This window comes from Chiloscyllium punctatum, chromosome 41, assembly GCF_047496795.1.
Source record: "Chiloscyllium punctatum isolate Juve2018m chromosome 41, sChiPun1.3, whole genome shotgun sequence".
NCBI classification, from domain to species: domain Eukaryota; kingdom Metazoa; phylum Chordata; class Chondrichthyes; order Orectolobiformes; family Hemiscylliidae; genus Chiloscyllium; species Chiloscyllium punctatum.
The window spans coordinates 40,029,306-40,042,938 of record NC_092779.1 but is presented as its reverse complement, the minus strand read 5'-3'; the positions used below and the strand labels follow the sequence as shown (position 1 = coordinate 40,042,938).

General features: G+C 40.7%; 1 protein-coding gene across 1 annotated transcript in view; it reads left to right on the top strand.

The window, feature by feature from the left end:
* LOC140465108 (synaptonemal complex protein 2-like) overlaps positions 1-13,633 on the top strand; it is a 243,739-nt gene that overhangs the window by 113,470 nt on the left and 116,636 nt on the right. The window contains exon 19 of the mRNA XM_072560975.1: positions 4,511-4,575. Coding sequence (XP_072417076.1) covers positions 4,511-4,575 — 65 coding nt within the window. The remainder of the gene's footprint in view (positions 1-4,510; positions 4,576-13,633) is intronic.

Genomic DNA, 13,633 nt, shown 5'->3' with positions numbered 1-13,633 from the left:
AGAGTCTGTAGAAGTAGGGGAGGTCCCTAATTAATTCTTTGCTTCAACATTCACTACTAGGAGGAATCTTGACGTATGTGAGGACAACATAAAGCAGGCTGATGTGCTCAAATGGGTTGATAATCAGGAGGAGGATATGCTGAAAAATTTGAAAATATAAGTTAGATGAATTCCCTGGACCAGACTGGGTATGCCTAAGGTTGCTACGGGAAGCGAGGGAAGAGATTGCTGTACCTTTGGTGATGATCTTTGCATCCTCACTCTCCACTGGAGTAGACCCAGATGATTGGAGGGTGGAAAATCTTATTCCCTTGTTAAAGAAAAGGAATAGGGATAATCCTGGGAATTGCATGCCAGTCAAGTCTGTGGTGTGCAAATCATTGGGACGATTCTGAGACCAGGTTTATCATTATTTTGAAAAGTGTAGTTTGATTAGAGATAGTCAGCATGGCTTTGTGAGGAACATGTCATGCCTCACAAGCCTTATTGAATTCTTTGAGGGTGTGACAAAACACATTGAAGTTGAGCAGTGGATGTGATGTACATGGATTTTAGCAAGGCATTTGATAAGGTCCCCATTCGTAGGCTCATTCAGAAAGTAAGGAGGCAAGAGATACAGGGCAATTTGGCTGTCTAGATACAAAATTGGCTGGCCTATAAAAGACAGAGGGTGATAGTAGATGGAAAGTATTCAACGTGGAGCTCAGCAAACAGTGGTGTTCTGTCGGAATCTGTTCTGGGACCTCTGCTCTTTGCGATCTTTATAAATGACTTGGATGAGGAAGTGAAAGTGTGGGTTAATAAATTTGCCGATGACATGATGGTTAGTGGAGTTGTGGATCATGTGGAAGGCTGTTATAGGTTGCAACAGGACATTGACAGGATGCAAAACTGGGCTGATAAGTGGCAGATGGAACTCAATATGGAAAATGTGAAGTGATTCACTTTGGAAGGTCGAATTTGAATACCGGATTAAAAGCAGGATTCTTGGCAGTATGGAGGGACAGCAGGTCCACATCCATAGATCCCTGAAAGTTGACACCCACGGTGATAGGGTTGTTAGGAAGGCATATGGTGTGTGGCTTTCATTAGCAGGATGATTGAGTTCAAAAGCCAAGGCTATGCTGCAGCTCCATAGAGCCCTGGTTGGACAACACTGGAGTATTGTGTTCAGTTTTGGTTGCCTCATTATAGGAAAGACTGGGCATAGAGGAGATTTACCAGGATGCTGCCTGGACTGGAGGACGTATCTTAAGAAATTTTGACTGATCTATGGTTTTCTCATTGGAGCGAAGGAGAATGAGAGAGAACTTGACAGAGGTATAGAAGGTAATGAGAGGTATAGATAGAATGGATAGCCAGCCTTTTACCCAGGGCAGAAATGGTTTTCATGAGGGGGCATAATTTTAAGGTGATTGGCGGAAGGTTTAAGGGAGATGTGAGAGGTAGGTCCTTTATACAGAGTGGTGAGTGCGTGGAATGCACTGCTGGCAGTGGAAGTGGAGTCAGATACATTTTAGGGACATTTAAGTGACTCTTGAATAGGCACATGAGTTATAGTAAAATGAAGGATATGTCGGTTAGTTTGATCTTAGTATGATAAAAGGCTGGTACGACATCAAGGGCTGAAGGGCCTGTACTGTTCTATGATCTGTATGTAATCTGTTCTGCTAGAACAGCATGCCCTCTGGCTTAGCCTTCCCATATGGTACAGAAATGCAATACCTCTTTTACCACCTTTTCACTAGGCCCTTGTAAAGTAATTCCAGATGTAACAGCAGTATATGATACTTTCAGTTTACTCTACTCCCTCCCCAAAATAGATAATGACTTTGCAAAGGACTTCAACCCAGGTGCCGTGCTTGTCTATCTTCAGTTGTTTTAATTCAGTCCGTTCCCATTTGGTCTTCGGCTTCCAGTGTTTTAGTGAGCTCAGCATAGGTTTGCAGGACAGCATCTCTTATTTTGAGAAGGCCATTTGCAGCCTTCTGGAGTAGTCATGGACGTCAACAATTTCAGATATAACGTCTACCCTATTTTCGGTCCTGAGGAAGAGTCACTCCACCTGGAATGTTAACTGAGTTCTCTCTACAAATGCTGAGTTTTTCCAGCTATTTCTGTTTTGTGTTTCTGATTTACAGCATCTGCAGTTCCTTTTAGTTTCTGGATTTGTAATTGTCCTTTTTAAAGGGCCCACATTACATTTAACCCATGATACCTTTGCTCACTCCTCTATTCCCAACAGTCCCCTCACCCCCATGGCACTTTCCCATGTATTTATAGAACATGTAACACCTACCAGTTTATCTTCTCCCTCCTCACTAAGGCCCCAGAAATACCTTTCAGGTGAGGCAGCAATTTACCTGTACTTTATTCAATTTATTCTGCTGTATTTGTTGTTCAGTGTGTGGTCTCTTGTATATTGGGGAGATGGAATGCCGACTGTGCGCTTTGCAAAACACTCCATTTTGATTGATAAAATAACTGAACTTCCATTTGCCTGTCATTTCAACACAGCACCTTGTTCCGACACCAACATTTCTGTCACAGGCCTGATGTAATGTCCTGGCAAGCCTTTGTTCAAGCTCAAACCTCATTTTATCCTTGGGGTCATTGAGGACTTGACATCAAGTTTAAAACCTTTACCATATGATTCCAACCTTACATGTTTTCTATCTACCTTCAGTGTGTTTGGTCATGTTTTGATCATGGGTTGGTTTTAGAACAGCCTACCTATTTGCTGCTCCTCTTAGTGCTCATTATCACTTATTCCGTGATTCTTCCGTCTTGGCCCACTATCGATTTAATTCTGTTCTCTGCCTACCATTTATGTTTCTGTCTGTGTCTAGGCTCCATCTTCACCTCTTTTTCTTTTTTTCTTCCACCTGTCCTGTTTTCAACACCACTCTTTCCCCCCACTCCCACCCCCCCCCCCCCCCAAAGAAAAATATTTGTCTTCAGCATAAATACAATTTTTATTGAGATGCTATCCATTCTGATGAACAGAACCAGACTCTCAACATTACTCTGCTTTCTCCTAACAGACGTTGCCAGACCTGAGTTTCACTAGAATGTTTTTATTTCAGAATGCCAGTATCTGCAATTCTTTTATTTTTCTTTTAGCCCATGATTCTTCTCCTCCTACATGTAGAAAGTGTTTAGTATTATATTTGATATCCCTTGCAAGTTTTTCTCATTTCCTTTTCACAGCTGTTTTTTTCTTTAACCTGATGCAGTTGTATTGCGATTTTGAATGTTTTACTCTGATATGATGTTAACTCTGAATGTATGCACTTACTAGAAATCTTTGGTATTAAGGCACTAGTTGCAGTGCAGTATTGGCTAGGCTACATTATTCATGTGCCAGATACCAGATTTCCAAAACAAGCTCTCTCTTATGAACTTTGCCATGGCAAGTGGTTAACAAAAGGGTAGAAGTATTGTTTCAAGGTGAAATTCTTTGTCTCCCTGAAAATCTAGCCTGACAATTCTCCAATTTGAAGAGTTGGCTTTCATGAAGCAAATCTTGCTCCAGATTGAGACCAACTGCAATCGTTAAAACCTGGACAGAGGAAAAACATTTAATAGAGATGAGAATTTCCAATGTGAATCCCTTTTGGTTTACTTGAAGTAGATTTTCTTTGGCTTTGTATTTTCTGTAGACCAACATACTAAAAAAAATTGGACAAGTCAAAGGATGACCAATATAAAGGGGCAAAAAATTTATACAGCACTTTTGTCCTCTAATTGTTTCATCTTCAACTCCAGGTTGCCAATTTAAAACTATAAATGAAGAAGCTTCCAAAGATTGAGCAAATTAGTCAATATTTACCAATCTCGATTGGGGGGGGGAAACGGGGTAAATTGAATTATTGCAATCAAGTACTGTACAAACACTAACTCCACTTACTATCACTTTCAGCAGTGCAGTTTCGATGTCTATAATGAGTTATTGGGTCTCTGATGTAAGATCTAGCTTTCAAAATAGCTGCACATTTTCCTTCACCTTTTGGTACCTGATGTTGTACCCTGTAATTTCTGGTGAAACTATTTTAGGGGCATAGTGGTTAGCACTGCTATCTATGTCAGGGCTTGATCCCAGTGTTGGGGTACTGAGTGTCGAGGTTGCTCATTAGTTTGTGCTGGGTACTCCACTTTCCTTTCACAATCCAAAAATGTGCAGATTAAGTGGATTGTCCATAAATTGGATCCTGAATACAGGCTAGGTGAATTAGCCAGGGCAAATTTGCAGTTACAGGGATAGATAGCTCTTGGGAGGGTCAGTGCAGACTCTGGCCAAATAGCTGCTTCTGTGCTGAAGGGATTCTATGATTCTGTTTCCTGTTTGAAAGAAAATATCAATCAGTAATCTTGCATTCAAGGCTTAATGATTATTTTAACTTTAGACCATGTTATGATGAAGGGAAGTATGCCAACCTGCAGCATCACCATTTCAATGTTTCAGATGCTATCAAATCTTAAGATGTTTCAATTTTTAATCTAATTACAGGTTACTGAAGCCAAAAGGAGAATTCCTGGAAGGAAAAGACTGTCTTTTGATGAAGACCGCAATCCGTAAGTCGCTGACTATTCTTTGATGCTATTTGAACAATTTGAGGAGTGGGTTGGAAGTAAAGGAACAAACACCATAATCCTGTGCAGTTTTATTTTTGTTCATGAAATATAGGAATTGCTGGTATACTCAATCTAATTACCACTAGATCATCATCACCTCTCCCATGAGAGTACTATAGAATTGTTGTTTAGAGATTCTTCCAGCTTGCAGTGTCCTTCTATTAGTGATCTTTAGAATAATGAGAACATTTGCAGATGCCTTGAATCCAAAATAAAAATAGAAAATGCTGAAACTGCTTGGTTCTGGCAGGACCTGTGGAAAGCATAGTTCATATTTCAGGTCTTGACCATTCAGTCAAAACAGTTCTGATAAAATGTAATGACAGATGCTGCCAGGCATGCTAAACTATTTGACTTGATATTTTTATTCAAAAATAATGCAGTTAGGTGTAAAGGATTGAGGAATTCAGAAAACACTGCCTTCTGAATCTGAAATGTTACGAAAAAAGGCATTATTGTAATAAATGTGTCTATTCATACTTTTATGTAAACGTATTAATCCATTTAGCAGAAATGTGCAGAAAAATTGAAAGGAATCATCGGTAAAGTTTGTTGACATTTGCCATTACCCTGCAGGAGGGTCTGTGTACTAGTTTCAATAGCGAGTTTTGAGAAGATTTGTAGCTCAGGTTGAGGTTCTGGATGTAGGTTTGCTCGCTGAGCTGGAAGGTTCATTTTCAGACGTTTCACCACCATACTAGGTAACATCTTCAGTGAGCCTCCAGATAAAGCACTGGTGGTGTAGCCTGCTTCTATTTATATGTTTGAGTTTCCTTGAGTTGGTGATGTCCTTTCCTGTGGTTACATTTCCTATTATGATGTCATTTCCTGTTCTTTTTCTTAGAGTTTGGTAAATGGGATCCAAGTCAATGTGTTTGTTGATAGAGTTCCGGTTGGATGCAACAAACACATTCACTTGGATCCCATTTTCCAAACCTTGAGAAAAATGACAGGAAATCATATCAGCAACCCAAGGAAACTCAATCATAAAAATAGAAAGTGGGCTACACCACCAGTGTTTCTTTCAGAGGCACACTAAAGATGTTTACCCAATATGGTGACAACATGTGAAAATGAACCTTGCAGCTCAGTGGGCAAACCTACATCCAGAATTGGTTTCATTACCCTGCAGGAGGATCTGTGTACTGACACTGGTTTAATTTGCTGATGCTGGGTGGCAGTGTCTGTCTGTCTCTTTTTTTTTCTTTTTTGGTGATCAGTCTCTGCCTAAACAGATGTTTATTTTAAAATTAAATTTCAACACTGAATTGACTGGTTTACCGTAATGATGTAACCATCTACTGTTTTTGCTGTAATTTTACTTGTAGCAACCATTCAGTGTTTTACTTGAAATAGGATATCAAAAGTACGAAGTGACTCCTTTTTTTTAAAGAAATAATCAAGCAAAATGTCTCGCCATAGTATGCAACTTTGAAATTCTGGGAGTCAGAATGGCTATAAATTTTGCATACTCCTTGCTAGTGTGGAAATTAAAGACAAAAATGAGATGAAACTATTTTTTTTTTTAAAGCAGTTAATAAGACTGGACAAATAAGGGGAGCAATCCTGTTATCAATGTTGGGAGAAGGCTGCTACAAGCTGTTTAGCACCCTAAACTTCTCAGGAGCACAGGTGCCAAACAGGAGCACATTTGAAGGCTTTGTTCATAAGTAACACAAATAAAAGGTTCAATGTGTTCAAATGTTTGGAGGTCATAGGTGAAGGAGATTATTGTTCTGTGATAACAATGATATGACCAGCTGAATCCTGAGGTTTTGAGACCTGAAAATCATGGTGTTACCTGAAGCTGAGATGGCAGCATATTCTCAAGAATGCTGTCAACATATGCAGAAGCTAAGATTCTGTAAATTGAAGTGTTCTAATATGATAGCATGAGACATTACATTATGATGAGTGACATTCCAAGTCAAATATGAACAACATGTTGGGGAGTAATGAAGAAGTATTTGAACAAAGATTATTGGAAAGACATAGGCTGTATGATGTATAAGATCTTCCTGAAGTAGAAACTATTGTAGATGAGCTATGAATGCATGGATGTGAAGACCTGTATAAAGCAACTGTTCCAGACTATGATCAGAATCTCAAGTGACTGAGAAAGCACTCTCCATACAAACCTAAAGATGATGGTGCATTCCAAGCCACTCCTCATCCTGACTTAGAAATTCATTGCCATTCCTTCACTCCTGCTGGGTCAAAATCTTTTAATTCCCTCAAGGAAATTGTGGGACCTGTTACATCACATGGACAGCAGTAGTTCAGTGGTGGCAGCTTACCACCACATTCTCAAGAGCAAATAGAAACAAGCAATAGATTCTGGCCAACCAGAATTGCCCACTCCCACAATTGAATTCAAAAAGGAATACTTATACTGAGAGCCAAGGACATAGGTCATGTACTGACAGTGAAAGGACTTGTCCCTGACGAAAAGAGAACTGTAAGTGGGATGCAGCAAGTAAAAAGAGTGAAAGCAGTGCTATGATGTCAGTGTGATGAATTATCTAGCTAAGTTGTTACCTCATTTGCTATCGGAGTGTGAATCTCTATACAAATTAGGAGATGCAGTGGTATTGAGATACTGTACAAGAAGCAGCCTTCATGACAGCCAAACAAATACTGGTGATAACACCACTGTTAATGTATGATGATGCCTTGAGGATGCCAATGAGAGAGGGCTTGGATCAACCCAGACAGCCAGTTGCATTTACTTCCACACTTTGAATGCGGTTATGCTCAGACTGTGCAAAGAGGTGAGTGGCTATTTTCTTTGCTGGTTCGTATTTTTAATCAATACTTGTCCAGGAAGGATAAAATGACAATGGTTCATTCATATCTTTCTACCTCGTCCAAAATATGTGCAAATAGACAATAGGTGCAGGAGTAGGCCATTCAGCCCTTCGAGCCTGCACCGCCATTCAATATGATCATGGCTGATCATTCCTAATCAGTATCCTCTTCCTGCCTTATCTCCATAACCCTTGATTCCACTATCCTTGAGAGCTCTATCTAACTCTTTCTTAAATAAATCCAGAGACTGGGCCTCCACTGCCCTCTGGGGCAGAGCATTTCACACAACCACCACTCTCTGGGTGAAGAAGGTTTTCCTCATCTCTGTCCTAAATGGTCTACCCTGTATTTTTAAGCTGTGTCCTCTGGTTCGGCACTCACCCATCAGCGGAAACATGTTTCCTGCTGCCAGAGTGTCCAATCCTTTAATCTTATGTCTCAATCAGATCCCCTCTCAGTCTTCTAAACTCAAGGGTATACAAGCCCAGTCGCTTCAGTCTTTCAGTGTAAGGTAATCCCGCCATTCCAGGAATTGACCTCGTGAACCTACACTGCACTCCCTCAATAGCCAGAATGTCTTTCCTCAAATTTGGAGACCAGAACTGCACACAGTACTCCAGGTGTGGTCTCACCAGGGCCCTGTACAGCTGCAGAAGCACCTCTTTGCTTCTATACTCAATCCCCCTTGTTATGAAGGCCAGCATGCTATTAGCCGCCTTCACTACCTGCTGTACCTGCATGCTTGCCTTCATTGACCGGTGTACAAGAACACCCAGATCTCTCTGTACTGCCCCTTTACCTAAATTGATTCCATTGAGGTAGTAATCTGCCTTCCTGTTCTTGCCACCATACATTTATCCACATTAAACAGCATCTGCCCACTCACCTAACTTGTCCAGGTCACCCTGTAATCTCCTAACATCCTCCTCACATTTCACCCTGCCACCCAGCTTTGTATCGTCAGTAAATTTGCTAATGTTATTGCTGATACCATCTTCTATATCATTAACATATACCGCAAAAAGCTGTGGTCCCAGCACAGACCCCTGCGGCACCCCACTGGTCACTGCCTGCCATTCCAAAATGGAGCCGTTTATCACTAACCTTTGTTTCCTATCAGCCAACCAATTTTCAATCCAATCGAATACTTTGCCCCCAATACCATGCACCCTAATTTTACTCGCTAACCTCCTGTGTGGGACTTTATCAAAAGCTTTCTGAAAGTCCAGGTACACTACATCTACGGGATCTCCCTCATTCATCTTCGGAGTTACATCCTCAAAAAATTCCAGAAGATTAGTCAAGCATGATTTCCCCTTCATAAATCCATGCTGACCCTGTCCTATCCTGTTACTACTATCCAGAGGTGTCGTAATTTCATCCTTTTATAATAGACTCCAGCATCTTTCCCACCACTGAGGTCAGACTAACTGGTCTATAATTTCCTGCTTTCTCTCTCCCACCTTTCTTAAAAAGTGGTATAACATTAGCCATCCTCCAATCCTCAGGAACCGACCCCGAATCTATCGAACTCTGGAAAATAATCACCAACGCATCCACGATTTCCCGAGCCACCTCCTTCAGTACCATGGGATGTAGACTATCAGGCCCCGGGGACTTATCAACCTTCAGACCTAACAGTCTCTTCAACACCAATTCCTCGCAAATATAAATTCCCGTAAGTTCAGGTCCTTCAGCCACTGTTACCTCAGGGAGATTGCTTGTGTCTTCCCCAGTGAACACAGATCTGAAGTACCCATTTAATTCTTCTGCCATTTCTTTGTTCCCCGTAATATATTCCCCTGTTCCTGTCTTCAAGGGCCCAATTTTAGTCCTAACCATTTTTTTGCCTTGCACATACCTAAAAAAAGCTTTTACTATCCTTCTTTTATATTATTGGCCAGTTTACCTTCGTACCTCATTTTTCCTCTGCGTATTTCCTTCTTAGTAATCCTCTGTTGATCTTTAAAAGCTTCCCAGTCCTCAGTTTTCCCACTTATCTTTGCTATGTTATACTTTTTCTCTTTTAACTTTGTTTCTTAACTTCCCTCATCAGCCACGGCCACCTATGCCTCCTCTTAGGATCGATCTTCCTTTTAGGAATGAACTGATCCTGCAACTTCTGCATTATACCCAGAAATATCCGCCATTGTTCCTCCATGGTCATCCCTGCTAAGGTATTGCACCATTGAACTTTGGCCAGCTCTTCTCTCATAGCTCCATAGTTCCCTTTATTCAACAGAAGTACTTTAACTTCCGACTGTACCCTCTCCCCCTCAAATTGCAGATTGAAGGTTAATGTATTATGGTCACTACTTCCCAATGGCTCCTTCACTTCGAGGTCTCTGACCAATTCTGGTTCATTACACAATACCAAATCCAGAATTGCCTTCTCCCTGGTCGGCTCCAGCACCAGCTGCTCTAAGAATCCATCTCTGAGGCACTCCACAAAGTCTCTTTCTTGAGGTCCAATACCATCCTGATTCTCCCAGTCTACCTGCATGTTAAAATCCCCCATAACAACTGTAGTAACATCTTTGCGACAGGCCAATTTCAGCTCCTGATTTAACTTGCATCCAACATCCAGACTACTGCGAATGAAATAACGCTCTTTCATTCAGGGGTGTTGCCTGGCTTTGCAATATAAGCCAGGGAAATTCGGTATAATTTGTAAGTTCTGCCTGCTGTTAATAAATAAAGTTAGAATGCCTAGACAGTGTGCAATCTTCCAAATTCTGTGAGAAGCAACAGCTGGACTTGCTCTGGAAGTCATCTACCAAGCAGAAATGTTGAATCTGAGAGACAAGCATCCTTTAAATCGAGTAAACAGTGCAGCAAGGTGGAACTATTTAAGTTATAAAAAGTAATAACGAAAGACCATAAGAGAGGAGCAGAATTTGTGTGCTCTGCCATTGTTCATGGCTGCTATGTTTCTCAACCCCATTCTCCTGCCTTTACCTTGTAACCTGGATTCCTTCCTAATCAAGAGACTGACTGTCTTGCTCAAATACAGTCAATGACATAGTTCCCACAGCCTTCTATGGCATTAAGTTCCACAGTTCCACCACCCTTTGACTGAAGAAATCCTCAGCTTCATTCTAAAATGTTATCCCTTCATGCTGAGGCTTTGCCCTGGGATCCTAATCTCTCATCCAATCTCCACATCCAATCAATCAAGGCCTCTCAGTATTATAAGTTTCAATCTGATCTCCTTTCATCCTTCCTCATATTGACAAGCCCTTTGTCTTTGGGGTAATTCTTATAAACCACTTCCATCACCTTGATTGCCTGAAAGCATCAAGGCTGAACCAGTTGTTATAGAAGTATTAGGCCCACAAAGATAAAGTCCCAGGCTGGAGCCTTCCCTTAGAGGGTTTTCTTTTTGTACTACAAGTCAGTGAAGTGCATACATGAAAGCTATCACATGTTGAGTCTAATATGATGGAAGCAAGAGCAGTGTTTTAATGGCTAAATGTGATCAATGAAATCCAAGATCAGTGCAGTGATTGCAATGGATAGCAAGCTAAAGGGCACATGTAATAAAGGCAAATATCTGCTCATGATGTGTGACATCACTGATAGACCGAGGAAATAGCTCGAAGTAGACCTTTCCGCTCCTGCATGAAGTAATTATCTTCTCTCTGACTAGTGGGAATTAGACTAGCCTACCAGTGAGATCGTAGAATGCCTGAAAGCACACTTCAGTTGTTGATGTTGCAGATGTTGTGATGAATGATGACAATCCTCATTTGCAAAGTGAAAATATTGGGCACTTTACAGAGGGTTAGGGAATTCAACAAAAATTTCAACGCTGTCCTTAGTCAAATAAAAAGTCTAAGATGACGGTGAAACTTTCTAATAGGCTCATAGAGATTGAACAAATCCAGCATAGTCATCTGTTGGGTGGAGAAATAATCTTGAATGTATGGCAAGTAGTCCAATCAAGACTAGTATCACATTTGTGCCCAAGCTACTCTTCAAATAGTGAAAAGAATTAATGAACCCAGACATTCACTTACCTGTTACTACTGGGGTGAAATAACAGCCGATTCTCACTTTGCCCAAACTACTGGGTCGTTGAATCAAATAAACCACAGAAATGCCCAGGAGGCGTCATAATGCCACTATGATGATAGAGTGGGGCATTTTGCAAAAAAAAAGATAAGAGTGAAGTAACTGGGAATTTCGGTGAAACTAAAGCAGATTCAGGAATTGATAACCCCTCAATGAGGAGAAGAAATGTTTCCAGGAGAAATGGATTAATAATGCTGGAGTGTAAACCTGGAAGTGAATGGGCATACCACAATGTTTATAAACTAGATTCTGCAGCCAATGTTATCTGACTAATTTAAATGGCTCAAAGTACAGCCATCCTCAATGAAAGACAACCTGTATGAACATTACTCCGTGACCAACATGGAGCAAAGCATGGGTACAAGGGAAGAAAAATGATCAAATGTGTCTTTTGGTTTTGTGAAAATTCATGCTTAAATAAAGTGCGTGTTCAAAGCTGAAATTACTTCCCAAAGTTGTTGAGGTTGCAAATGTAGACTAAGAGCCTGAATATTTCCGTTCACTGGTTTGGAAAATGTGATGTTATGTTTACCCATGGGGATAATCCAAAGTCAGTTAGCTTGTACTCAAAGGAAATTCTTAAAGTTGAAAAAAAGAGAATCTATGCTCAGTTAATCATTTTACTGATTACGAACATTCAAACACACAAATTAATAGGAGTAGGCTACTCTACTCTGAGGGTTAGTGCAGACTCAATTGGCCAAATCTGTACTGCAGATATACTTTGATTATTTCTTCCTTTTAACCACCTGGTAGGATTAAATATATCATGGGGCCAGTACACCACTCCCAAAACTGACTTTTGTTTTTTTTTGCCTTTTATCATTTCTCACCTCTACTTTTTGCTTCATGTGCATTCTAGTTTTCTGAACTTGAATTATCTCTTTCTGTTATCTTAATACCATAATTCAATAAGATAATCCTCTTTCTTCTTTTCCTAGTTTCCTATACTTCCAAAATATCGTAAGTTTCAGTATTCAAGTCTTAATCAATACTATTGTACTGCCATATCTCCAATGACTCTGTCCTTATGCTCTTATTTATTTCTATTGTTTTATTTCTATTCATAGATTTATGCTTTGTATCCCTTTTTCTTTTGAGGTTCTTCTTAACCTGGGTGCCTACTCATTGATTAAGTTAAACCTCTTGCCTTGTCTTGCCTATGTCAGTGGTGCCTACATGGACCACAATGGATAGATCCTTTCGTTTCCATTAACTTTCTCTCCTGCCCTAATATTCTGAACACTTGTGCTGTGCAGGTAACACAGCCTTTCTGAACTCCTGCCCTTTACTGCAGTGAGCAACATCAATTCCCTCATTATACTGTCCCTTTTGCTACTGCATTAATTTTTGCACTCTCCATTTGAATGACTTCTGTAACATGTTACCATAGTCAATTTTGCTCATCCACCCTGCAGGCAGACAACACAAAAGAATCTCACCTGTTTTACATGAGCAAAGACTAAGGCTCCTGCGTGCACTGTAGCTTTACCTGCCTGTTGTAGTTGTAATCCCTTATTCCTGACCACTGATCAAGTTTAGCTTTCAAGAGTTAGTTTTGAAGTTGGCCATGGAAGCAATTACACATTTCTCAGCCCCCACAGCACATCTGTGTCCATATGTCTGACTCCATCCTTCTGTCTGACTCTGTCCCTCTGTCTTTCGGCTGCCCCCCCCCCCCCCCCCGCGCTAGACCAGGGAAATGTTGCATGTGAGGAATCTATTTACTGAATCTGTCTTGGCCAAGTGTGTGTTTGTGGGATGTTATTATATTGGAAGTGATGATGTTTAGTTGAATCTATTATTCTGGGTGTTAGCTTACACTCTCAGCTGGAAGGTTCATTTTCAGATGTTTCATCACCATCAGTGATCCTCTGGTGAAGAACTGGTGTAAGTAACCCACTTTCTATTTGTGGTTAGGTTTCCTTGTGTTGCTGATGTCATTTCCTGTTCTTTTGAGGGTGGTAAATGTGGTCTGTCAATGTGTTTATTGACAGAGTTCTGATTGGAATGCCATGCTTCTAGGAATTCTCTAGCATGTCTCTGTTTGGCTTGGCCGAGGATGGATGTGTTGTCCTAGTCCAAGTGGTGTCAGTCCTCATCTATATGTAAAGGA